Here is a 27444-nt window from a genome sequence, read left to right as displayed (position 1 = left end):
TAATTCACTAAGAACAGAATAAACACGCAAGCCTGTTGACTCTGCCTCACGCCGCTTCAAGGAGCAAATGCGACAGATGAACCGCCTTGACCGCACAGACTCGCTTATTTATTTTTCAACACTACTGTACACGCTTGTGGCTTTCTCTCTCTTTTAATGCTCTGCACTTGATATAAAACGCTGAAACAGTTGTTCTTCTTCCACAGCCTCTCTGACTCCATCCTTTCATCCCATCACCCACTTTCAACTATATCATTTTCTGTGCTGTGGAAAAACAAAGTGTCCTTTGAGTTGATGCTTTTTTTTGCCAGAGCACAGGAGAAACACTGTGGCAATTTCATTTCATTGATCTAAAACTGGCCACAGCTGGTGTTGCCGGAGCAGAGCAAACAGGGCTCAGAGCTTTTTCAGCTTGGCAGGACTCCTCACAGAATGTGTTCCATGTACCAACATGGTTTCAGAGTGGAGATACAACAGAGGAAATGTCTGAAAATGAGGTGAGGACAACCAACAGCTGAGTAGGGATCAACTACGCAACTATAGATTGAATAAAACCAGCTCTGGCAAGGCGAGCAGCTGAGCTAATCCATATCAGGCTTAGATCATACAGCGGTGTTCTAACAAGTCATTCTTTTCCTGGAACGGCGCAGGTATTGAAACTGATCCGGTTGATTAAGTAAAATATTCACTCTCTAAGTGACAGAAACACTTGCACTGCCTCTCTGATCTTCTTAAGGGAAAATTCTGGACGTGTGTCTACTTACATTACAGTGTCTTGCTCGAGTTTCAGCCACATTGTTAGAGTAAATGAGCTCGCTGGGCCGAAGCTTAGAGTTGACGGGGAAGCCGGACAACCTCTCGGGGTCGGAAAGATGAAGCTGGTGAAATCGGCCTTTGCGCCTGGACGGTGGTCCCGTGCATCACCCTTCCAGCACATGCCCGCACTTGTGGCGAGGATGTCGGTGTAGTCTAGCGTAGAGGAGCTGTACGGACACTCCTGGATACAGAACTTCTGGAAACAGGTGTGAAGATCCTCCTGAACCTGGCCGGCTTGACAGAAAGTACTTCTCTCGGGAATTCCACATGTGGCCCTCGTTGGCATGGTGCTGACAGATTTATATGCCCCTATGTTCTCGAGCCTGGGAAAGTTGCCCTGAGGGGCAGCCAGGCCAAGGGAGGCATAAAAGCCTAGGGTGTACAGTAATAACATAGCACCTTTGTGCCCAAGGAGCCAATTCGTTGTTGGTGGCGAAGTTTCCTTCTGATGTAGTGATCTTAAATAAGTAATGATGGTCATGCCGGTGGTGACATTTTTACAGTCCAGTGCCTTGGGTAAGGCAGCGCAGCTTAATGGCACAATGTCAAAAAGGAGGACAAAGCCTTCACATGATAGATAGGATTTGGGCCCGTCAAAGTCCTGTAGAAAACCAAAGTGAGAAAGCAAGAGCAAAATCATATGTGAAAACATATTTATGAAAAATATTATACCCTGTCACCCTTTCTGAGGCTCTTAAGATTCTACTTGATGCAAGAAAAGCTTAACAATTACTTTTGCTGGTGCATTTGGATTTATGTCACATCTACCCTGAATTCAGCTGGCATTGCAAAGAGAAGAATTATAATAACCTCACTAAAATGGTCTGCACATAAAACCTATGCACTAGAGCAGTGTTCGAACTATACCGTGTCCTTTGGGGGAGCCCACTTCTTTTTTTTTTGGGGGGGGGGGGGGGTGGGGGGTAGAAGTCGTGCACATGCGCATGCGCATGCCTCAAATAAGGACTTACAACAGCTACAAGTGTATGCACTATTATACATTATCGACACGAGTGCCTCAAAAAAGGACATATAATGACTTACAAAGATACATAACAGCCACAATATGCACTATTATACTTTATCGACACAAATTGATAGGTCAGGAAGACAGCCTTGAATGATGTTGCGCTCTCCTCCGTTAATTTAGAATTCACCTCAATTCCTTTATTTGCCAGAATCGCCTTTTGCTTAGTCAATGCCACTTCAATGGCCATCTTGTGTGCAATGCTGTCCCTGTATTTATATATAATTTTTCGCGACTGGTTCTGAGCATTAATCATTAATCCACTCCTCAGACAAGTGCGTGCCAGGTACCTTTTCAGACAGAAGAAGGTTTTTTGCGTCCTTTCAAGTTGTAACGAGTGGAAAAAAATGTGGCCCCTTTAAGAGCTGCGCGCTCCCTGTAAAACGGTATGCACTCTGTATGATAATGTATACACGCGCGACTCGAATCCCCCATGTATGCGGGTAATCTCTGTTTGGAAATCATTTTGTTTTAATCTTGTTTGTTTTGTTTTGGTTACGCTGTGGACGGTGGAACATGGGACAGACAATTGCCCGAGTTCGATTGGAGAAATAAAACGAGTCGTCGTTAAATGTCAATCGCCTCCGTGAGTTTTGTCTGGCCTAATAACTTTGTGAGCTATCCATATTTTTTCCCCCTCCTGACACAACGCGTTACAAAGTGATACACCCCAAGCTTCCATCCTTAACACACAGCCATGTATATTGGCTCTTCCAGTCTCTCCACTGCTGGCTGTTCCAGTTTAACGCGAGAGAGGACTCGAAGCAATAGGGGTTAGGATCCCAGAGATTACTTTTCTTCAGCTTCATGCGTTTTCACAGTGGGCTTGGCTTGAGGTTTACCAGTGCTTGCAGCAGGTGAATCAGTCGTGCGTTATCACTTACACAATTTCTTAATAATACCAAAATTAATTGAACTACCTTGTTTTCTTTTTGCCCTGGCTATGATGCTATAACTGCATAATGGAAGGACTTTGCGCACGATAAATGGCCTCCAACGTTTATTTTTTTCTACGAACCTATGACATACTAACATGGAATTTGCAGCGCAGCACCCCCACACCTTGATGCTGGGACGTCTTTAATCTTTATTGAAGTTAATTAGGTTTTTTGCCATCATAATCACATTACAAAACTGAAATTGCACTTAAAAATATTCACATTGTCAGTATTTTTTGAGACCCCCCAAAATTTCAGATTTCTCGTTTTCAGGGGAGCCCATGTCTTATTAAGGGGAGCCGAGCTCCCCCTAGCTCCCCCGTAGTTCGCACTATGCACTAGAGAGGTGAAAACCAAATCAGGTTTGTTTATACTGCCTTATCTACAAGATTGATGATTGAGTACGAACTCAACTGTCGTCAGCCTGGTTCGTGTTTCAATCGCAGCGGGCTATTTGCCAGTACTTTCAACGGTTTTCTAGAGCCAATCTTAATGACTTTGTATCAGACTGAATGAAAAGATCAAGAAAACCCGTTGGAAATGTTGTCCTCTTCAACAGTGTGACAGTTATACAAAGACTTTTTGGGAGTCGACGTTTTAAAGGCATTTCTGTCGGTAACATTCTTCTTGACCACGTGATAATAATTGTCTTTAGCTACCCATCAAATACAATTTCAGCTTTGTGATTATAATTTGTAATATATAAATCTGTAATTCAGTGATAATGGCACTTTGTCATTTTCTCGTCCGACACTTGACGGAAAGGTCTCGAGCGGCAGACTGTTACTATGGTTACCTCCTCGGGTTAACGCGACTTCAGTCCCCGCGTCTATTTAACCTTAACGTAGCCTACTCTGACAAACTTTTCTGGTAACTGAAACGTTTGAAAACGCTGTTAAAACAAATATACACCTATATGTAAAAGAACACATACTTTTAAGCCCCAACGTTTTATTCTGACTTTATTTATAATTAGTCTGAAAACCTCACAATGCGTCCCTTCGCTTCCATGAACAAAAACACAGACTGTTTTGTATTTGAACGTCTTAATTAGTCTTCAATGAATAAAGAAATATGTCACTAAATTAATACATACAAGCAAATATAAACGAAACAGAGGCACATTAAAAATCCATACGTGACACTGAAATCCATTTCTGCTATTTTCTTACCTCGGCGCATGATGGATTCAAGGAGCGCGTGGCAGCTCTGAGCAAAGCAGATTATGAGTTTGCCATCTGCTCCTATCCACAACTTGAGCGCTCGATCACTCTAAAAACAATTGACCGAAATGCTGATAAATAACATGCGTGCACATATCCGCCACGAGTAAAAACAAAACACCTGTTGGCATCATTGATCGGTCGCTGGAGGAAGATGTCAGTGTTACATTACGTCTCGATTTAACAAGTGGATCTCTTGGCTCAGGAACGCCACTCGACGTCGCTAAGCAACCCGGCACAGAGTTGCACATTCAGGTGCTGGACTCTAGGAGGGAAAAGCAGGACAAAGGATTAAAGAGAGGGGGGCTGAATGAATGCACTATCTGGGGATGTCTGAGTATTATTATGGGCCATGACGCAATGGCTCATATTGATGACTGGGATGGCATTACTTTGGCCAAATGTCGCATCCTGCTTTGTGCGTCTTAAACTTACTTGATATGGGCCCTGCATTAAACTCTCAGAAATCCAAACACTATTATTGTAACAATGGCATTAATTGTTTAGTTTATATTCTTTCTTTCTTTCTCTCTTTCTTTCTTTCTTACTTTTTCTTCACAAAAGTGTTTTTGGGGAATTCACTGGTTATAAAATTCATTCATTTAGATTTGAAGTGAATTTTGGTAAAATTGCAATGAGTATTCAGACTTAAAATCACCATGAATTAATTATTCAATTTATTTTGACTTGCTTGAGAAGCATTACCAGTAAGGAAGTCGAAATATGGATACATTAATATCCTTTCTTTAACTCACCGATCCCCTGTAAAATATGCAAGCACATTTAGAGATCTACAGAACACTTGCTTTGACTAATTGAAAGTCAACCTTCTTTATCTAAAATCTTCATCTCTGAGCAGTCACTTTATACATTTCTCGGTAGTTCCATTAGGCTACAATACAAAGACTAAAATAGTCTAGAGTAATGTCATTGACAGAATGGGCTTTGTTGTGTGAATACAATTTGATATATTATTCACATAACATTTTTTTTTTTTTTGTCAAACCATATAATAGCTACAAATACCTTTACCTGAAACTTAAAGTTAATGATTGTCAGCTAGTCTAATCATTCACACATTCAAGTTATTATATGCAATGCAAACCTATAACTTTTAACAATATCATTTTCAAAACCCAACAAGTCAGCAATGTAGTTCCAGCGAGGAAAACATCAAATTCTCCAAAACAAGCCAAGCTTGAGATTAAATGTAATTTTTGAAATCACCAATGATATCTGACAACAACTGTCTAATAAATGTTGTTTCTTTTGTTCAAGTGGTGTTTAAAAAAAAAAGCGTATTTTTCAGGCTTGACCAGCCAGTGTGCATGCGCAGGCCTGATCGCACGTATCAGGATGCTGACTGTTTTTATAGCAGCTGAGACTTCTAATGGCAGCTGCAGTGATGAGTTAACTTTACCGATAAGTGATTGGCTCTTTTACTCTAAAGGTGGGGCTTCGTTCGGTAGAGCGGCTATTGAGCATTGCATTTTCCACCATTCAGAATTATACAAGTGACACATCTTGGGTATTCTATAGTCAATATAACCAAAGAGTTACTAACATAATTAGCTACTTTTTTATGGAGGAACGCTATATTGTAATGCATTTCTTTTAAAAGTAACTTTCACCAACACTGCCTAAAAACACATTTTCTATATCTTATTTATTCTCATGAGAGTAAAATTTAGGATCAAGGCCAATGCAACTATTTCCCAACACTGACTACAGTTTCCTCATGTTTTCCTCTTCCTCTGGACTGAAGTAGACATCAGGTTTGGATTTTAATTAAATCGATTTTTCTTAAGCCTCCTGTCTTGCCGCCTCTGCTGTACACAAATGCTGAGAATGTTGAAATGAAAAGCAGTATTACAATTAGCCTTAGCATTATCTTAGCTTTTGTTCAGATAGCATGAAAATGAGGCTAACACATCTATCCTCTGCATTCCAGTTACTCGGGAGACAAAGCTTGGCAGTTTAACCCAGCTGTGGCCGGGACTCTTCCTCTAATTAATGAAACTCAACAACTACAAAAACAAAACATTATAGTGTTTCAATTAGACTTTTTCTGTCTTTGTTTTACCACTTAAATATGTGATGCAAAATTAAAAATCCATGCTGGACTTTATATTTTCACTGTTTTCCATATTGACAAATTAACATGAACCAGCATACAAATTATTCCTATTCTCCCTGGCTTTACTAAAAGGAATCCACTGGCAGGAATTTTGACTGTTAAACTGGTATATGGTTTGTTTTACAATAAGATATGGGACATGTTATTGTCATAAATGTAATAAAGCCTGAAAGTCATATCTTGAGCTTTATGCTGCTGATGTGCAGCTCTGTGGTATTTTCCCCCAGGGTTCCATAGTGAAATCCCTGTCCTGCTGAGATACATATGATTATATCACCCTCTTACTCCCGGAGCAGGAAGAAAGACCTGCCACAGTTTGGCAAACGTACAGATATCACTCCGCTTTTATTTTTCAGCACACCTCAGCTATTTTTTTTTTTTTTACATTTGTTTTTTGTTTTTTTTTGGGGGGGGGGGGGGGGGGGGGCACTCCACATCTCTATATTTTACTACATTTAAAGCCTTTGACACTGTTATAGGTTTAAGGACATGCCATTTAAAATAATTCAATATATTTATATAGCAGGCCTTTAGGGGGGAAAAACCTTTTACATATTAGTATTTTGTAGTATTTTGTTTGTTTGTATTCAAAGTTCTGAAAAAAATGTTGAATTTCTCACATTACACAACAATTATTTTTGGTACAAGGCAGTGAAAAATGCATTCATTCTGTTTTGTTGTTGTTGTTGTTGTTGTTGCACTGAGTGTTGTGTTTTGTTATAATGTTCTATATGTTCTTTGTTGCTTTTTTTAATCAAATACTAAAATGTACTGCGATCCTGGGAGAGAAGAATAAAATGCCGGCTGTTCTGATGTACAGTACATGGAAAATAATGTGTTTTTTGAACCTTAAACTGCATAAACATATTCCATTACACCTAATACACAAAATAATGTTATTTTTAGCAAAATAATTTGACCCCTTTAATAAATGAGTACACATGTGTACCGAGATTGTAAACAAGTTGCCGTGTGAAGTAGGGGGAGCAGAAAATGTGGCCGATGTGCATTTTAAGACTGCTATCGTGCTTAGATTCCCTTTTGCTGTCAGTGAAAAAGATGGACATAGAGGGACTGTGCCAGTGCATCATCTCTCAGATTGCTCCTCTCCTGTGTAGCGACATGGCTGTATACTGAGTTGTCAGATGTGACACTCCAGACACCACACGCTGGCTCGGAGTAGGAACTGGAGATCACTGGGAAGTCAAGTCGCAATGGGCTCTGGAGTGTTCGGTTGCCACACACACACACACACACACACACACACACGTACACAGTCAGTCACTCAGCTCACAGCACCACATGGGGGTGAGATTTCAGCAGACACAAACACCAGCTCTGGATGGACCGAATTACAAGGTAAAAAGGATCAGAAGAGAGAGAAAAAAAGAAGAAAATAAGAAATCTGTCAGAAGTTTATTATTAAAGCAAAAGCAACTACAGAAAGAAAATAATAATAATGTAACATTTTAGGTACAATATCTATACCTCTTGCTTCATCTAAAATTCACTCAGAGGAATCTCTATATAAATCCACACATTAGTTCATTTTTGTGCTTTATGTTATTTATGAAGGCCTCCCCTAAGTAGTTCTCAAGTGCTCCTAATTCAAACCTAGATGACACCCCAAACTATTTATAAAAGTGCACTAACTGAATTAATGGTTCATCGAATGTAGAGTAAAACATTTAAGTGCAAATAAACGTGCAAGTGTGACCAGCTAATGCTCTCGATGAGCCCGATGCCGTCTGATCCATTTTATCCCATGTATTAAGGAGATGGTGAACTTGCCTTTAAAGGGATGACAATTAATTGCTTTTGAGTGATCTACCAGTTACATTAAGTGTTAAGTAGTTCTAAAATTGAAAAAGGCTATTCTGCTGGAGATGAGTCATTATCTGCCTGAGTAGAACAGTGGGGATGTGGTGCGTGAATAAAAGAGAAAAAGAAGCGTTTGGATGGGAAATCAACCAGTTTGCTAATAAGATAAAGATGACTTCTAAAATACTAATACTGGAATTTTGAATGGTTTTACATAATGTCTTATAATAAGATTTTTTATTCACCTTCTCTGTGCGGTTTTTATACTTGTGCTAATAAACCTATAATTTTGCTAAAACATTGGCTGTGTAAGATGGAATCTGAAACAGTAGAGGGATAGTACATCCAAAAATGAAAATTCTGTCAACATTTACATACACCCTCATGTTGTTCCAAACTCGTATGACTTACTTTCATCTCTGTAACACAAAACGAGATATTTTGTTAAATGTCTCAAGTACAAAAATATTTTTTTTATACCTGACAGATGTCCATATATTTAGATGATAAAAAAAAAATCGAATTAGAATACCTAAAACTAAAGTTAAAGACATTAAAGCAAGGACATCAAAAATCATATGTGAAATATTCTAGAAGTTAACTTTAATACATTTGGTTAACCATTCCTTGAACTCTCTCTGAAGACCCAGGACTTTAGAAAACATCTGACAGCTCCTGGGGTAAACAGGGTCTCAAGAGGGACAAGCCCAAAGCTGCCTTCTTTGCACATTGTCACGGCTCTACAGACTTCCTTCTCTCTTTCTTCACACACATATCAAGCCCCATGATGTCTCTAGCAGTGTCGAGGGAGCAGGAGACCTGTGAAAGGCCATTACCACAGTGTGGCCCAGTACATCAGCACACTAAGACCCAGGAGAGTGACCCTGCTCTCACACTGAGAAATAAATTGGGTGGACTCGCTGACCAAAAGCCATCAGGGCCCAACTGCACACATTAGCACTTTACAGATGATGCCAAGCACACCCGTGCCACCAGTCGAACTTCATTCCCATGGCACACTGGGTACACCACAAAACATATACCGCTCAAGAGACAGAGTAGTTTGGTGTATGAAATGACCAGGAAGTTGGCCTATACGGCTATTAACTCTTCAAAACCTGCAGCTGACGATAAGAAAAATGTGTTTGGTTAGACTGAAAGCCATTTTGCTATCCTTATAAAGTAGACTGGATAAATTAGTTGTAAAGATGAGCTGAAGCAACAAACTTGATTAAGATTTGTCACAACTAAATATAATATTGTTCTATCCACTTAAACATGTCCAATTTAACTTATATAATAAGACCGAAATGTATTTTGCTTCACTCAATAAATGTGCTAATGCCAGTTCTGAGACCAGTCTGGCTTCCTTGTTCATCATTTGTTACATAGAACTGTAATTGTTTTTAGCATGTGAGCCCTGACAATATACATTGGCCACTCTTTATTTTTAAAATGTCAGTTCATACGGTTACCAGAAACCATTAAACGTACGTGAGCAGGACAGAGGTCATTTCAAACAGACGTATCAAGATCAGCAGTTTAACTAATATGTCTAGAACAGATCAATTAATCTAAAACGAGCTTAACTTTGAACTAAAGCTTTATGGGGAACATCACAATTCCCAATTGGACTTTAAGGCACTTTCCCGCTCTGGTTCCAAATTGCACCAAAGGGATGATCCATAAATTGACATAATGGAGAAATACAAATATCCATGCATATCCCTCGTCATAGCTTATATCAGGCCTCCTCTGAGGGTCCAACCTCAGTGAAAACACAATTATAGCAGCTCCACATTTCAGGCGTATAACACGGAAGAGCAGAAAGAGTTAAAAGAGCCATTACAAATGCCATGGAGCACTTTTAGCGTCTCGCAAGGTTAATGATAACGGTACTTGGCAGCTGAAATGCTCAAGTAGCTTTTATTGTATCATAATAATGAATCAATGGCATAAAGATAAAATAAAATAAATGAACTCCGAAGTCAATGAGTAAAATGTATGTGCCGCAGCACAAAAAAAAAAAAAAAAGGGCCAACGGGGGCCCTATTTAAGTAATATCTTATGATGTCATCTTCTTGAAAAATATTTGCCTGCAGGTCACTGCTCTCTGTTTTAAAGCCTTGTATGCTTTTGTTACAGAACATTAAATGTCTCCCCACATTATATGATACATATTAGCGGCAGATGATTTTACACACAATGCTATCTTACTATATAGTGCTTTATTTCCTTTTCAAGCCTATAAATTGCCTTAATATTTCTCTTCTCTGTCAAATCTATTATACAGTAGGGTGCCAAATATTTAGGTTTGCTATTTAGGTATCCTAAGAACTTTCCTCTTGTTGATGTTTGTATCTTCTGCTCCTCATTTGGCCCGCTGTGTCTTATAGGAGAGACAGAGTGGATGTGGGCAGACCATGAGACTCTGCTGATGTTAGGAACGTTGTCTTACATCAATGTGTCTGCTGTAAAGCCTCAGGGCATAGCGGCTGATTACCCTCTGAGTGGGCATGCCTCAAACGCTGCATCAAGTTGTCAAGAACTTTCTGCTCATCCACCATTTTTCTTCCCCTTTCCGACGCAATAATTTTGTAACCACGACAGAATGAAGAGTGGCTGTGTGAAGATGCCAGTGCAGGGGAAAAAAAAGAGAAAGACTGCTCTTGAGAGGAAAAAAAAGTCAAGTAGCTAGGCAGAAGACTCTATTGCCTGGATACTAGTATCCAGCTCATCAGCTGTTACATTCATTATTCATATTCCATAAGTGATTTTTTTTTTCATATAGGAAATGCAGGACATGAATAAATACAGACTACTTTGTCATACGAATTTGTATGGAAATGTTACTTATGTGCCTCGCAGAAACAAACAGTAATATATTTATATTAATATCTAATTTACAAAAAATCTTAAGCACAATTTTTTGACATTAGTGACGACTGTGATTGAGAGTTTTTGATTTGTATAAACAGTTTAAATTTCATAACAAAAATGACACTAAATGTACCTATTTCTTCCTATATAAATATATATTTATTTTGTGGTTTATATTGATAACTACATTATACATACATATATACTGTATACAGTTCAAATGTTTAGGGTCAGCAAGGTTTTTTTTTTTTTTTTATGTTTTTGAATGCCACTTAAGCTCACCAAGGCTGGAATTGTTAGTTCAGTAAAAACAGTAATATTAAAGAGATATTACTGCCATTTAAAATGACTTACTTCTATACATTTTTACAATTAATTTATTTCTTTAATGGCAAAAATGTAATTTCAGCAGCTATTGGTCTTAAATGTGACATGACCCCTCCGGCTTTGAAATTTCTCATCAATGTTGAAAATTATTATGCAGCTTAATATTTATATGGAAACTTTGTATAAAAAAAAAAAAAAATCATGATTATTGGATGAACAGCATTTATTTGAAACCAAAATCTTTGTAACATTATTAATGTCTTTACTGTACTTTTGATCAATTTAATGCATCCTGGCTGAATAAAACTATATAAATAGTCTTGAGTCTCATAATGATGTACTACAGAGCACTAAAAATAAATTATACTAATAAATAAATAAAACCCACAATGTGTTACGATTGAAAATGTGTTGTCACACATTAAAACACAGGGGAAGTCAAAACTGGAAGCATGTTTAATATTGCTCTACTTTTATCCTGAAAGGCATAATTGGAGTTACACATCTGAACTGATCGTAGTTACAGAATCATAGGTCTCTCTTTTTGCATTTAACAATATATACAATGTAAAATAAATACATTTACACAAATGGACATATTGTTTGGAGCACACTGTAATGATGCACATCACAAAAAATATACAGTTAATAGTTTTACCGATGTGGAGCACATCTAAAAACTACAGACATGATTCTCACTACAGCTTGTTTCAGCAACTCCTGGGTTGAAATATATCATCATCATATTGATCAAATGCTTTTTCATTCTTTCCCCTTTTTCCCTCTGGATCTCGTCCTCTCCCACACTTGTTTCTGCTTTAGACTGCCAGGAATCTAGATGCGTTTGGCAGACGCGTCAATGCATGAATAAATACAACCAACACCTAAAACCTCTTCAACATTTAAGAATAGCAGTTGTTTGTACATTGTACATTGTACATAATTTGCAAAATAGTTCAATAAATACAGCATTTGATCACTAATTGAATTAAATTGTACAACAACTGTACGTCGTACCGTCATATTGCTTTAAATAAGAAAATATCTCTAAAAAAAAGTCATCATGGGTATGGATAAATTACACTTTGATTTCTATGCTGGACAGATGAGTGTTAAAAGACACAGTAAAATTGTCTTTCAATGGGTCGAGAGTGCTGTGTGCCGTTTAGTCCAAAATTACACAGTACATAAAAGTACTTTGTTTTTCATTTTGTGCACTAAAAGCAACTTGGAAAATGCATATCTGAGTGTAGATCGGAACCACTTGCTCTTGTTTTTCGCGAAATCGTACAAAACTGACCAGAATAAGAAAGCATGTCTAGTTCCATATCGCTTCGTTTTCATCACGATCACCTCAAGGTAAAGACAACACAAAAAAAAAAAAAAAAAAAGCAAAAAAACAAGAAAGAAATCATCTTCCCAACAACAAGACCCCCCAAACCCCATGTTTTAACCATCTGATGAGTTGCCATGAACGATACGATCTAAAGTCACATTATACTAACCTTTCCAATGTACAATCTATTAAGAGTTTTGAATAGCTAATGATAAATACAGTGTTTTTATAGAACAAGACTTAGAAAAAGCAACTAAAAACCTTCGTTTCCCGTTTGCCTTGAAAATGATCTGTTCTTTCATCTTTTTTTTTCTCGTCATTTCATTAAGAACACAAAGTCAAAGTGATAGTTTTGAAAACCGATCATACACCAAAACAAACAAAAATGTTTCTTCGCTTTGCAACCTTAAAGAGTCGAGATATATACCAATGGAGTTCAGCATGAAGGCCTTATTTTACAGCATTTTGTTAAAAGATAAGGAAAATCTGAAAGATGGGAAAGAAAAAAGGTACTTTTTCAAACCATTTTTCATTGTAACCTATGCTATTCAGTGTTAGTCTAGAAGATAGGAGTTACACAGATGGTTGCTTGTACATATAATGCACCTCCTTTTAAATATATTTACTTATATATCAGCATAGATTATATTGATCATTGATCTAGCGGCAACTAATCTTTTTTTAGAAGGTTATTTGAGAACCCATCATCTTGCTCCTGAGGGTTCATACATCCAGTATTGTCTCTAATTCTACCGTCTCTAAAAAGAAAAATGAACCAAAATGACAAAAGAAAAAACAGAAAGAATATCAACGCATACTGAAGAGTGAGACCTGTGATCACCACGGGTGGTACACTACATCTTTTGCATGTGACAGAAAAAAAAACAAAACAGAGATGTTTCAGGAAAAAAACACAGCAGGCATGAAACACCAATAAGCTGAACTACATATTTTTCCTAATTTTTCATTCTTTTTTTCCCCTCTTTGCTCTGTTCCAATAAAATGTCTTTTGTGTCGGTTTATAATCTGTAAATTTACAATATAAAATGCTTAAGAATATTCAGAAAATACCCCATACTAATAGGGACATATTTCTGATGAAGGCTGTGGATCGCTTGCTTTGATACTTGAGCCTCTGCTAAAAATGTCATTTGGAAGAAGATTATATCATGTGTATGATCTCTCTCATAAAAATCAGGACCATTGTGAAACTAAGCTTACGATGCTTCTATGTCTTCCTAAGTGCTATTTTTCTTAAAGTTCAAATACTGCTTTAGAATTAAAGAATGTCAATAGAATTTCGAGGCTGAAGTTATACATATATAATTGGCTTGAGATAATATTTATAGTCCTTCTGGCCATATTATGTTTGTAATCTATCATCTTATGACAAGCACAGACAGAAAAGCAAAAGCTTCTGGAAAAAAAATAATTTTCCAAGTAAGTGCGGCACTAAGAAAAAAAGAAGAAAAAGAAAAAAAATGCAAACAAATTTGCATACATTTACACCTCCACTTTTTAAACATCTATTGCTTAGAGAAGATAACAGGTTTTTGTCTTCATGGTTATAAATCGCGCAACACGGTGGTCGGTAGAAAAACATAACAATCAATTATTAACATTATATGAAGAAACATTGTGTTTGATGACCATATCATACATTTACATCCTTCAGTACAGTAAAAATACACTCGAATAAAATATAATAAAATCAAGTCAATAAATAAATGAGTCTGTTCTTTGACCACTGTGATTCCTCTTTGCTCGGTATTGCATGATAGACTAAAGCTTCGGCTTTTCCCTGAAAAGACTGAAATGATATCTGTAAAAGAGGCTAGATGTACTTGGAAGACTTGAAAGAAAACGACAAGGGAGTGACACACACACATGATCAATCCACATGGTTCCGTAATGGTGAGGAGCAGCTTCTTCAAAGACGTGAAAATCTCCGTTTGGCTATCGTGTTGTTAAACTGCTCCGAGGACCTCTAACGTATTATAGACAGTCACACTTTTATGGTACAAGAGGGGCGATTCCTAGATTCCTTCAGCAACTTGGGAGCTGGACGGTACAGTTCGGGGAAAGTTTCGCTCGCTGGTGTCCACCGGGTGGACCTCCTTCCTTTGGCAGGGCTGGTCTTTTTCGGCTCCAAAATTTCTCTTTTGAAAATCAACAAAATGTCTCAATAGCACAAAAAAACAAACTCAGCATCAGATTTTCGAGAAGAACAAGTCGACGGCTGGTTTCAAGTCCCGCTGCTGAATGATGAAAGCAGTCATTTTTTCCACTTCATACTTTTCTCAATAATCCCATTCTAAATTCATCTTATATTTATGTCTCATTGTCAGTAATTAGAAGTACCATTACGGTTATGTTTTTAGTTATTATTTGTTAATGTTTATAGACAAAGGTTTCACGAACAGCGGCAGAGAGTTAGTCAGTGTCTGCCTGGTGAAGGGGTGCAGGCAGTGACGTACACCCTACAGCTCTCTGTTGGTATAACGTGGGACTGGGCACAGAGTTAGACCTTGGCCTCCAGCAGCTCCAGAAACAGTTTGTGCATGGGCACTTTGCCGTCCTGTTTGATGCTGTAGAAGTGCTGCACTGCCTTGGTGGACGTTTGCCGGAGCAGCGGTAGGGTCATGAGCAGCTTGCCGGCCCGGCGCGGGTCCTCCACGTGCTGGCCCGCCTCGTAGTCCTGCAGGGCCTCATGCAACACATCCTGGAGCTTCTGCACTGCTTCCACGTCCTCTATATGCATGGAATCTGGAAAAAATACAGAACAATGATTAGTGACTTTAGGAATAACTCAAACACAAATTCAGTATAAAACAAAATATGCTGTGTCAATATTTTTCTCAGTAAGACAAGACCAAAGGGGAAAAAACAGTTATGTTTTGTAACTACTAATTTTTTTATTTATATAAAGGCATGCTACTCTAGTGATACTGATTTCATTTATTGCTTGATTTTAAATGTAAGGGTTTTTGAAAGAAGTTTCTTATGGTCAACAATGCCGCATTTAATTAATTTAAAAAAATTGGTAAAATTGTGAATAAATTATATAAAAAAAATAAATAAATCTACATTACTGCAGTCTTCAAAATGTATTTTAATATGCTGGCCCAAGCTCCGGAAACATTTCTGAACATTAATTTTAGAAACAAGTGTTCTGTTTAATATTTTTGTGGAAACCATGATATATATTTTTTCATGATAAGGTTTTGTAACATTACACATCTTTGCGGTTACTTTTGACCAGTTTAATGCGTGCTTGCTGAATCAAACATTAAACAAAAACTACTAAGCATTTTAAACTGCAGTTTTAATGAAATATATTAAACATACAAAACATGTAATACAAATAATATATGTAAAAAATATATATACAATAAATTATATACACATGTAATATATTATGTTATTTTTTTACAAATAAAATCATATAGGACTGTCAGAAGACAAAATTACACACATATTGTATGCAAGTTGAATTCAAAATCAACTTTGCTCAAAAATCAAAGGGGGCCCCCTTCAGTTTAAATATGCATGACACTCCCAGATGCTAGTTCTGTACAGGACATGTCTTTTTCACTTTCCTGGCAAAAGGAAAGGGATTAAGAGAATGTGACTCAATTTTTTTTTTTTTTTTTTGCCAGGCCTAAGCTCATTCTCCAGTTATTAAAGGCACACTTGAGTGTTAAACGCTGAGGCCGTCCTTGCCACATGTTTACAAGCCTCTCTATGGGACTGATGAATGGCACGGGCGACAGAAACAGTGTTTGGAGGAGAGCTGATATGGCACTTGTCTAAGCGAGAGGAACAGCGGCTCGAGTCAGGAAACAATACCTCAGCCTGACTGGCATTGTCTGCCAGAAATGTCAAACAGGCTGCATTTGCATTTGCGCTCGTTAGTACAGCATTCATGCCCCTTCACCGAGACGGACATGCCTCTGAGAGCACAATTAGTCTCAGGCAGCTACTATCTTTGCTGTGTCCTGCTCCAGTGGCTAATATAGTTGCACTTTTCCAGCTAATCCAAGCCTTGGATGCTATTGCAAGTGTGCTCTGATGGTTTTATCACATCATAATGATAAAGAACGTGCTTTGTCTGACTTGCTCTTTATAGACAAGACTCCACCAACGCTATTGATGGTTTTCTACTGTGGCGTGTCACTGATCCTGTTCCCTCCGGATAAAATGTCCAAAAGCACGCTGGCTTTTGGCAAAGATGTCACAATCAATGCATTGCATCACATCGATTGATACATACACGTTAAATAATAATTGTACGGTCAAGTATTGATAAAAGCGAGACCCTATGAGGTTCCTCTTTAAGTAGAAAGCACTATCTGTCCTTTGGGCTGGCCAGTGGGGCAAACGTCAGCCCGCTTTAGGCTACGGTTCCACATCCTAACCCTTCAGTGTCTGTAGCCCATCTAGAATTCAGACACTGAAGGTCTCATTATTTGGCCATTTGAAAAGTGACCTGTGATCTGACAGAAATCCCTTGGAGGAAAGTGCTTACCTGCACTTTTCTACACAAGCCGTTCTATCAATCTCACCATCACTGCTGGAGGCGTTCTGGAAAACACACATTTGCTGCACGCGACTTGTGCCTTAAAAGTGTGCTGCAACATTTACTATAAAAAAGATTTTCCAGAATGACACTGGAATTGCTTTATTTACTTCAACTGCAACTGCAGTTGAATCAACTGCAACATAAAGCTTTCAAATAAACAGGATAAAAAATGGCACTCTGACATCGATTGCTTAAATAATATTGTGTCTATTGAAGGACTGTGAAATATATCAGCTCTGAGCGGAAATACCCAGCAACTTGGGGCTTTAGAAAATGGTGGAGTGTATCATTTTATAGCAGCTGTCTGAAACATTCTGCTCTCCTCCAAAAAAAGAAGCGACAAAATGTCTCTACTCAGGAGGCATGTCTGTCCTGAGAAAAGAGTACGGAGAAAAGCCACAGAGAGAAATACGGAGAATAAACACGCAAAAAGGAGAGAAAAAGTCAGGACTAGAAATTAGCCTACGCATCAGGATGCACAGTTATTATTATTATTTTTTTTTTACATTTTGTAGTGTTTTGAAAGAAAATCCCACCTCAGTTTTTCTACTTCAAGTTTGAGTCCAGTGTTAATTTTGACACAAAATTTTAATTTAGTTTTAGTCTTAGTCTTTTGACTATAATTCTTTTTAGTTTTAGTCAAGTTTTAGTCATCTGATTTGTTTTAATTTTAGTCTTATTTTAGTCGACTAAAATTGCTTGGTATTTTAGTCGACTAAAATTGCTTGGTATTTTAGTCGACTAAAATAAGACTAAAATCAATAACAGATTTACTAGACAATTTTTTACAGCTGGTATAGGAAACAAACTTAAACAAAATATATAAAACACAAATTCAACTTTATTTCAACACAACTGTGTCTTTATTTCGATTCAAAAGCTTTTATGCAGCAACAAACACTGTCATGATAATGTAAACAATAACTAGCTGCCAATTGACCATCAATAAAAGAAAAATAACGTTAGGTCCAGGACCTTAAAGCTTACAGCTGAGCTGAACAATAAGTGCATACATTTAAAGTAAATATTTAATAAGTTGGCAGCTAGGTGGATAAAAAAAGTAACAAGATTTTATAAGGTATTCATTTGTCTAGCAATATTGTATGTTTTAAATACTACAATATTGCTAGATTTGTATGTATAATGATAGGATGTGAACATTCATGTTTCACATGACTAATATAGAAATATTTGTGATATTGTCAACAAGTAGAACATTATAAAATATACTAAACATTAGTATTAATCAAATGTATTTATCATGATATTACGTATTAGTATTGTGCTCGCATCTAATTTGAAGAAGGGACTATTTTACAGTACTTTTCAGTTCGTAATATTTAATGCTACAACATCTACGCGCTGCACTATTCCAATTTTGCTTAGCTCAATAAACAAAAGAACATCGTTGTGAAATTACATTTGAGAAAATGTCCGGGTGGCTCGTCTGTAAATGTCTTTTCAAATTGGTTGTGTTCTTGCCACGAATGAGCGCTCTGCGTGCTTTACACTTTGTTTTGTTTTGTTCGTCGTCAAACGTGAAGTGAGCTGTGGACATTTTGTCGCTCTTTTAGACAGTAGGGACTTTAAGCAACAGCTGCGAATGGAACGGCTACAGCGACCGGAAGTTTGCCGTCACACCGCTGTAGCCAAGAACGTAAAAGTCACTAAGCAACGGTAAAACAGAACAGCGCAACGCAGCATTAATTCATTTATTGAGATCCAAAAAAAATATATAATTTAAAAAAGCAGGAGAAGGATTGCTTTTGGCGTTAAATGACAATCTTTTGTCAGAAGAGGAGTTTTTAATATTGTATGATGTAAATAAGTCTAAAAACATAACATTTATTTACCTAACGTCTCACGTTGTAGCGACTCCGGCAAATCAGCTGTTCTCCCGTAGTAGACCGTTAAATTAGAACGTCACAAAGTAGCAGTTAAATTCGCGCAGGCGCAATAGAACGCCAGAATGGCGTTGCCGTTCCACCAGAGGCTGTTGCTTAAAGTCCCTATCACCTCTTCGAATGCCGACTTCCCGGGAGCTCATAAAAACTGAAAACCTTCGCTTCACGTCTCAATAAGTCAGGCTCTGATTGGTTCTCTTCTCTCATGCAGTCTGTTCTGTTTTGCCGGTTCTTTTGCTCATTCCTCGCATCTCTGCCGTCTGCTGATTTGATTTTCGTCACAGTCTATTTTCGTCTCGTCCTTTATTCGTTGACGATAATGTCAATCAATTTAGTCATAGTTTTAGTCTCCATCAGTGCCTTCTATTTTAGTTTTCGTTTCGTTTTCGTCGGCAAAAATATATTCGTGACGAAAATAATGACGAAAATATTTAGTCAACGAAATTAACACTGTTTGAGTCAGTGTGTTACTTGCTGATTCTTTGTTATTAATTGTAAAAATTACTAGCAGAGTGAAAACTGTTTCAGGAAGTTTAATTGCATATGCTTCAGTAAAGGTTTAAACGTTGACAGAAAATGACATGGGTATGAGCACTACAACACATTGATCACTTTTACCTGCTTTTGGCACGTTGACGTACACGTCAACAAACCAAACTGCTAATCATCGAATCAATTAAAAAAATTATTTCTCAAAAGAGTCACGCACTCATTCGCTCTCTCAGGGCTGCACTTTGGGCAGAACGGCCCCTGGTGTCTGCGTGCCAGGGCCAAACTAGCGAGCCGTCATCCGCAAGCGAGCAAGAGCAATCTGCTTTTTCATTTTTCAGCATGGCCAGGCCCAGCCGGAGATTGATCGTCACACATGGCCCCAGAAAACAAACTGTCAATACCGTGAGCGCTGGAGAATTTGAACAAATAGCCGCCCTCCCATTCAAGCTGCTCATTGCGTCCCATTTAACAGATTTTATTGACAGTTTCCTTCTTGTAATTAAAGGGAAAACTACTGGCCAGCAACCAAGATAAAGTTCAAAGATGGGGTCAACACAAAGAGAGCCAGAGGGCCATGGTGCGATTGTGGATGGCTGACAACATCAGAGCCTGTTATTGACATGCAGGTGCATACTGATGGGCTCCTTACTTAAAAGGCATCTGAGCAGAGTCTTATGCTAATTTGGAGAGGGCCACAGACGTGCTTTTGAAGGATTTCAAAAGGGGCAGGGAGGGGTGTGAACATTGTTCAGTGTTTTGTTGTGTGTGCACGTGAATAGAGGAAGAGAAAACATAAGAGAAAAAAAAACAACAACAACAGAGATATTGAGATATCAGTTGAACTGTACCTGCATAACTATACCACTACATATGTTGTTAAGATTCCCATAGGAGGAGATGAAATCAAAAGCAGGGAGTTTATCTTTTTCCATGCTGATACATTAAAAAAAGCCAACCCTATTAAGAGGGATGATGAATAAACAAATATGCTTTAACTGAGCTGATGACAGAAAATTCAAGAGCCTTCAAGTGCACTTCAAGCTAAATGCAGCATCTTTATTTAATTTGACATACGACTGCTGTAAATGATCATTTGTTAATGACATTTTGGACGATGTAAAGTATAAAGAGTTTAATCAGAGCAAACATCTTATTTAAGTTGATGCTAAAGAAAACAAGGTTATGACAGATAGAAGTTGGTCAATGACATGTAAGTGTATCAATGATAAAAAAAATAAATAAATCATAATTCTTAAAAAAATAAAAAATCTGTATGAATAATGGCTTGATATGTTTTTATACCATTGACTCTAAAAGCATTTAGTAAAAACTCATAGATTTTCTTTACAAATTCATTACATGAATCATTATTATTTTTATTTTTTTATAAGTTTCTTAAAATATGTTTTTAAATACATTTAGTTAGTTAGTTACAAATAGGATTTATTATTCATTAACAACTATTATTAGGTTTTGGAAAGTTGCAACAAAACACTTTTTTTATTCTTCTAATAATTAATAATACAAGATTTTGTCAGACTACTAAATTTCAACATTTCTTTTATTTTAGAAATTAAAAACATGTTCTTCATACAAAATCATCATATTTATAAATTGCATTATATAACTTTTTTTTAGAAGACAGGTGTGTAAGGGGTGTCCAAACTCCATCCTGGAGGGCCACTGTCCTCCAGAGTTTAGCTCCAACTTGCCTCAACAAACCTGCCTGCAAGTTTTTAGTATGTCTATTAAGACCTAAGGTGCAGGTGTGTTTAATTGGAATTGGAGAAAAACTCTGCAGGACAGTGGCCTTCCAGGAGCAGGATTGGCACCCCTGCATTAATTAATCTGGACAAATATTTATTTATCTATTAATTTTTGTCCAATGTAAATGTGTTGAATATTGTGTTTTCAATGTTTTGTTGCCGGAACAATCCATTACTGCATCACATATTAAATACATCAAATCAAATATGGCGTCTGCACTGACTGAAATCATTAGTGTCTGTTAATTTCACCTGAGTTAGCCAGGGCTATAGCTTTAAGAGTGACAAACTCCTCCTTCTCCAGCTTCATGCTCTTGTACTTCTTCACCAGCTGAAGAATGGCGTTGTTCAGGTCTAGCAGGCCAGCCAGCTTGGACTGGTCCTCATCCATGATGTAGTCTTCAGCGTAGACCAACTTGTCCTCAATAGACAGCGAGCGGTAGACTACACGCAGGATCAGGATCTCCATCCACGCGCTTTGCAGAAGACTCATCTGGTCCGCCAGCGAAAGTGTGGAAAACCCTGAGAAAAAGCGAGAGAAAGAGCTTTGTTCAACTCAACAACCAATGTTCAGATACAACATTCAACAGAGGTAAATGATACAAAAGCTCAGGTGGTTGTCAGAAGTTTCCGGTTGTTAGTGGAAAGAATTGACATTCTGGAGATGTAATACAGAAGAAAACTCCAGTGGGAGCGAGCTGAGGCACCTAGCACGAGCCTTGGCTCTCATCTCCTGCTACGCTGCAGGCCAGGGGGCATCCTGAGGGAGGGCACTCCTTATCTTCCCCAACATGCAGCATGGATCAATTCTTCCCATCACACCAACTGAAAGACTAATTGCTTGCCTCAAACTCCTTTTTCCTCCTCCCCCACTCTGCACACACACGTTTTTCCTAATTTCCCCATTTTTTGCTTGAAGTGAAGGAAAGTGAAGTTCATGTTTATGAATGCCACTTGAAACTGACTATCACTTGTCCTTGGTCTGTCTATAATACAAGGCGGTCAACCCTCATGTTCAGTTTGAGGTGAAAGAATAATACTAAATACTGATGTATCAGGGTGATACTTCTAGATGTTTGCTAACACTATTAGACTCCAACTATAAGAATAAAGGCCCGTTCAGACCAAGCACGATAACTATAAAGATAACGATAAAGATATAGGGCCCTATTTTAACGATCTGAAACGCAAGTGTCAAAGCGCGAAGCGCAAGTAACTTTGTGGGCGGGTCTCGGCGCTGTTGCTATTTTCCCGGCGGGATAAATGGCTCTTGCGCCCGGCGCAAATCTAAAATGGGTTGGTCTGAAGTAGCTTCATTATTCATAGGTGTGGTTTGGGCGTAACGTGAAATAAACCAATCAGAGCGTCATCCAACATTCCCTTTAAAAGCAGGTGCGCAAGTTCCATTATGGATTGCTATTATTATGGCGTATTTACCAGGCGCACGCCAGGAGCGGTTCACAGCCGAGGAGACTGATGTTCTTGTAAGAGCAGTGAAAGACAGAGAAGTTGTGTTGTATGGGGATGGGAGAAACCCACCCAAAATAGCGTCGGTTAAACAGGCGTGGGAGGAAATAGCCTGGTTCTTGACGGACAAACCAATTTGTCAGATGTCCTTATATACATATATGACCTCAAACAGGTCTGATCCTTAATTACTACAATTAGCCTGAATAATTTGTAAGCTAGATTTATGCCTATTTTTTCACATCTTCGTGGCACACCACAATGATTTCCGTCATCTCATGTGTTAATATTTTTTTAGTGTAACAATTTATGATTTGCAAAAATAACTGTTGCATCTGTTTAGATTACATGAGCAAAGTGTATGCGCGTTGTGCACGCTATACATTATGGTCAAGCATGCGCCCTTAAAATAGCATAATGAACAACGCGCAACGCGCCACTGACTTTAGACTAGGTTTTTTCTGGTCAGTGGCGCAATTGTTTAATGGAACAGCAAAATAGCACCAGGGATTGTTTGCGCCGGAACACGCCTCCTTTTTTGCGCTGAACCGCCCAGGGAGCGCAAGTTCATTCACTAGTTTAGCGACGTGCTTCTGTGGAGGGAAAAGCGCGCTTTGCGCAGGTGCAAAATAGGAATGACACATGCGTCGGTGTACAAAGTCAATTGCGCTGGGTGCAAGATAGGGCCCATAGTTCTAAAAATCGTTCTCAATATTAAAGAATAGCGGAGTCCACACCACAACTACAACGATAAAGGCAAAGAGAAACGATATCGTTGGAATCACTTTCAGAACGATTTTTTTTTTTCTGATGAATGATAAAAACATTGCCAACCAATCAGAGTCAATCCTGCTGTAATGAGCTCGAGAATTTAAAGCAGCAGAGACATGTCCGCTTAGAATACACAAACAATATCGTTCACTGGTGTGGACGCTAATATCGTTATCTTTATAGTTATCTTTATAGTTATCGTTCTTGGTGTGAGCGGGGCTTTAGTTTTTTGTTTTGTTTTTTTTTAAAAATGCAATACTGTTGAGGGGTCTCAAATTGAGGGTTAAAGCTTTAATAACTTCTATGTACTGGCTTTGGACTGGGTCAGATGAACACTATTGAAACAACAACAACAACAACAATAATGATAAAAATAAAGAAAAACACTAAATAAATAAATATTCTAAAACAAATGTGATTTTTTAACACACATCATTGGGACACATAAAACACAAGGGTGTTAAAATAAAAGCTAATCATGCAAATACTTTTTCCAAAACCAAAGCAGATCTAACATAGGCTGTTAAGACCAAACAATTAAAAAATTAAATCTTAATATACTGCATAAGTGCATGAGAGCTGTCAGTCAGCTCTGAAGGTGTGGGACAGTCACAACAACACCTGTTGGTTTTGGATTTTTTTTGTGGATCTCACTCGCTCTGCTCTTCCAAGAACAGATGAAGCGTCTCTCTTCGCCACAGCGAGGGGGTTAATCTGGGTGGTGGGTGAACATGAGGAAAGAAATGCTCACCAACATCTGTTGTGGAGAGATGGCTCCAGAGGAAGCAAACAATTTCACTCATTTTTCTCCTTCTCTTTTTTGAAATCTCTTTCTGTGAGTTAATCACTAATGGCAAGGAGCTCATTAGGTATAGGTTTCGGGCTATTGTTTATACCAACTGCTAATTTATTATCCCAAACTGTTAACATCTCTGATCTCATTAGAGTCAAACTAAGAGCTGGTGAGCAGTTGGTGCCTCCCCTGGCCTGCTGGTACTAGAGTGCTCAATGCCAGTTGGCAGGGCCATCCTCTACTACTTAATAAAATCATCAAAAGGGATTAAGCCAAGAATTTCTTAAGGGGGTCCAATGTAAGACTGCTGCATTCTTACAAAGACACTGGCCTCAATGAAAGGTGGCGTGGACTACAAATAAGATCACACTCTCTTGGCCTCCTCAGAAGTATCCTTTAATATGGCTGAGAATTTTGAAAAAAAAAAATACACTGACTCTGAATATATGTGAATCAGATAAATAAAAATAACAAATCATAAGAATATTTTAGCCTATGAATAATGTGGTATAGAGAAAGTATATAAGAATATTTAAATGCTTTTTCATGTTTCAATATTTTCTTTAATCTCAATGCAATTATGTACAGAAAACTATAAGTAAGCCACTGGTAGAATATCTTAAATTCAAATTATTAACACCATGGTGCTTTTGCTCTGACACATCAACACTGACTGAATAAACGGTGTACGTTTGGAGTCTGTTTGGCCAACCAATAGAGGACACCAATATTATTATTTTTGCACTTCCGGTTGGTGACATTAGTGGCACAGAAACATTTAAAAGGTTATCAGCAATGGAATTTATCATGAAAAGAAACAAAGAATACAGGAGTCGAATGATGGAAGACTAAAGACATTATGTATTGTGGAAGATTTTTAGTAGAAAGGTGTAGCAGAAATGAGTCAAATCAGACAAATCAAAGAGTCTATCAGAGCTGTGTGCATTGAAACATGAGCTGAATTCCTCAGGAAGTCATAAATCAGTTCTAGTGCCACAGGAACCAAACAAGATAACCAACCAACCAACTTGTTCACACAACAGCTTTCAACATTAACACCAATAGAACAATTATTGACAATTTTAATTCAAAGAAGAGATTGTCAAATTTATTGTTCGTGATTGGAATGCAACGCTGGACATCCCATGTAAACCCAGGAGATCAAGTTAAATACTTGCATTGACTTCCCCCCCCAGCCAGTGAAACCAGACTGAAATTCCTAAGGGGGAAGGGCTTTAAACCTTTGTCTTCACAGAAAAGTCCTTTGCCAGAGAATGGCAAAGAAACCCTTTTTATACATTATATATGGACCAGAATGAACTCAAAAAAGACTTATGATTGAATCATTCCATTGCTTAACTCCATATTCATTTATGTGTAACCCACACATTTGACTATCATGTATAATCACTTATTGTGTATGTCTTTTGATAACTATAGGATAGATAGTCATGTCTAGTATTGAAATAATCGCATTTTCTTGCTTGATATTGTCCTGACAATCATTTATTTGTAAAATATATCATAATCATGTTATAGGAATCATGTCCAAAATTAGACCCTGTGAGGCAAGAACCACATGCTTGGTAAGATAAACAAATGATTTATGATACCCACCCCAAGAACATATCTGATTGGTCAAGGCAACATTTGAGGGGTGGCCAACAGGAAGTTTTAAATACTTTGGACACGATGTAATTTGTTTTTTAGTCATGCCTTGCTTTTAGTTCTAGTCTGCCTGCTGCTATTAGCCATGTCGGCTTTTAGTCTGCTTTTAGTTCCAGCCTTGCTCGTGCTATCAGTCATGCCTGCTCTTAGCTCGTAGCTTTGCTACCTAGCTTTAGCTTGTAGCATCTAGCCATGTGGTTAGTCATCATGATTCTTTGAGCGCGGTTCCAGCGTGCCTGCCTGCTGCTACTTATGCCACAATGAGAAGGAACACAACCTAGTCTCGTCAAACTTTATTTCTTTTCTTTTCCGTTTGAGAGTTTCGTGTTCTGAGTTAAGTTTTGTAACGTCCATTCAACTTCAACCAGCGAACACGACTCTGCACTTTCAGCCAACGCCCAACAACCACGGGCTTCCCAAGACGTCACTTCAGAGACTGAACTTCCAGCCAATCAACGACCTCGGGATAGCCCTTTCACCGAGGCTCCTTCACAGGAGATGCAAGTAACTTTACCTCCAGACTGTGACCTTTACTGGTGTATCTAATATAATTTTAACCCCATTGAGGAACTCAATGCGAGCGCTAATTACGTGATTGATGGTTGTTCATGTCTATGCAATTTAACGTATTGCTGTTAACTTGGGATTCCATATTTCCATTCTCTTAAACTCATCTTTCCCTAACTTTCGACCTTCCTGCAACTTGTGTGAATGTGTGTGTGCGTGCGTTTATGTGTTAGATTAGTTTATATGTCTTAGATTTATCTAATAAAGCCTTATTCATATTGAAAAGAGAAGTATCTTGTGTTTTGTGCTTACAAGTTAATGTCTTAAACTGCCGATCTTGTTACTGTGCTAATTGATAGTGTTTTCACTATAGTTTGGATATTAGTATCCAGCGCAGATTTGATGTTAAACGGCTCGTTCACTGAACCGCAGGCGCGTCTCCGTGCACAGCCGTGAAACAGTGATTCTGTTCAAATTCCCTTTAAAATCTTAAATGATTCCCTTTGAGCTAAATTGACCTGTTTCCCTTACATTTATTATGGTGGAGAAAATGCGGGCAGTTTAATCTAAATTGTGAGCATAAACCAAGTTATTTAATCTTTGATTTTGCTAAAGGAATGAAAGCTGAGAAGCTTGCGAGACCGGAGTATGTGTGTGTGTGTTTGTGTGACGCGTGACGAAAGCAGCGCGCGCCCTCCCGCTTGAATGAAAGGAGCTAGAGGAGACTTTAACTCGAGTCCGTCTCCCCTTTGTTAACAGCAGTAAGTGAACTTAAAAGTAAACATCTGAGATCGTACAATAAGGTAGAAATTGAGCGTGTTCCTCATTTGTGTAATGCCTTGTTTTATAGCTGATTTGATTTCACTGCGTGTTCCAGTGTCTCAAACGCTATCTCAGTCACTGTTTGCTGAACGGAGCTAAACTGTTAGTGTTTCAAAAGGGATATAAATCGGTGAATAAAGAATAGTTTTGAGCGGGTTCCTCAATCT

General features: G+C 38.1%; 2 protein-coding genes across 3 annotated transcripts in view; both read right to left on the bottom strand.

Moving 5' to 3' along the window:
• The window catches only part of ush2a (Usher syndrome 2A (autosomal recessive, mild)), a 194376-nt gene extending 192983 nt beyond the window's left edge, over positions 1-1393 (bottom strand). The window contains exon 1 of the mRNA XM_052530541.1: positions 765-1393. Within this exon, the coding sequence (XP_052386501.1) occupies positions 765-1297 (533 nt within the window). The 5' untranslated portion in view covers positions 1298-1393. The remainder of the gene's footprint in view (positions 1-764) is intronic.
• Positions 1394-11611: 10218 nt separating this feature from the next.
• The window catches only part of LOC127933264 (estrogen-related receptor gamma-like), an 89206-nt gene continuing 73373 nt past the window's right edge, over positions 11612-27444 (bottom strand). For both annotated transcript variants that reach the window (XM_052530106.1, XM_052530107.1), the window contains exons 7-8: positions 21502-21771; positions 11612-15271 (exon numbers count right to left, since the gene is read on the bottom strand). In XM_052530106.1, coding sequence (XP_052386066.1) covers positions 15027-15271; positions 21502-21771 — 515 coding nt within the window. In that variant the 3' untranslated portion in view covers positions 11612-15026. The remainder of the gene's footprint in view (positions 15272-21501; positions 21772-27444) is intronic.

This window comes from Carassius gibelio, chromosome A17, assembly GCF_023724105.1.
Source record: "Carassius gibelio isolate Cgi1373 ecotype wild population from Czech Republic chromosome A17, carGib1.2-hapl.c, whole genome shotgun sequence".
Classification (NCBI taxonomy): domain Eukaryota; kingdom Metazoa; phylum Chordata; class Actinopteri; order Cypriniformes; family Cyprinidae; genus Carassius; species Carassius gibelio.
This window is presented reverse-complemented; position numbering and strand designations above follow the sequence as displayed.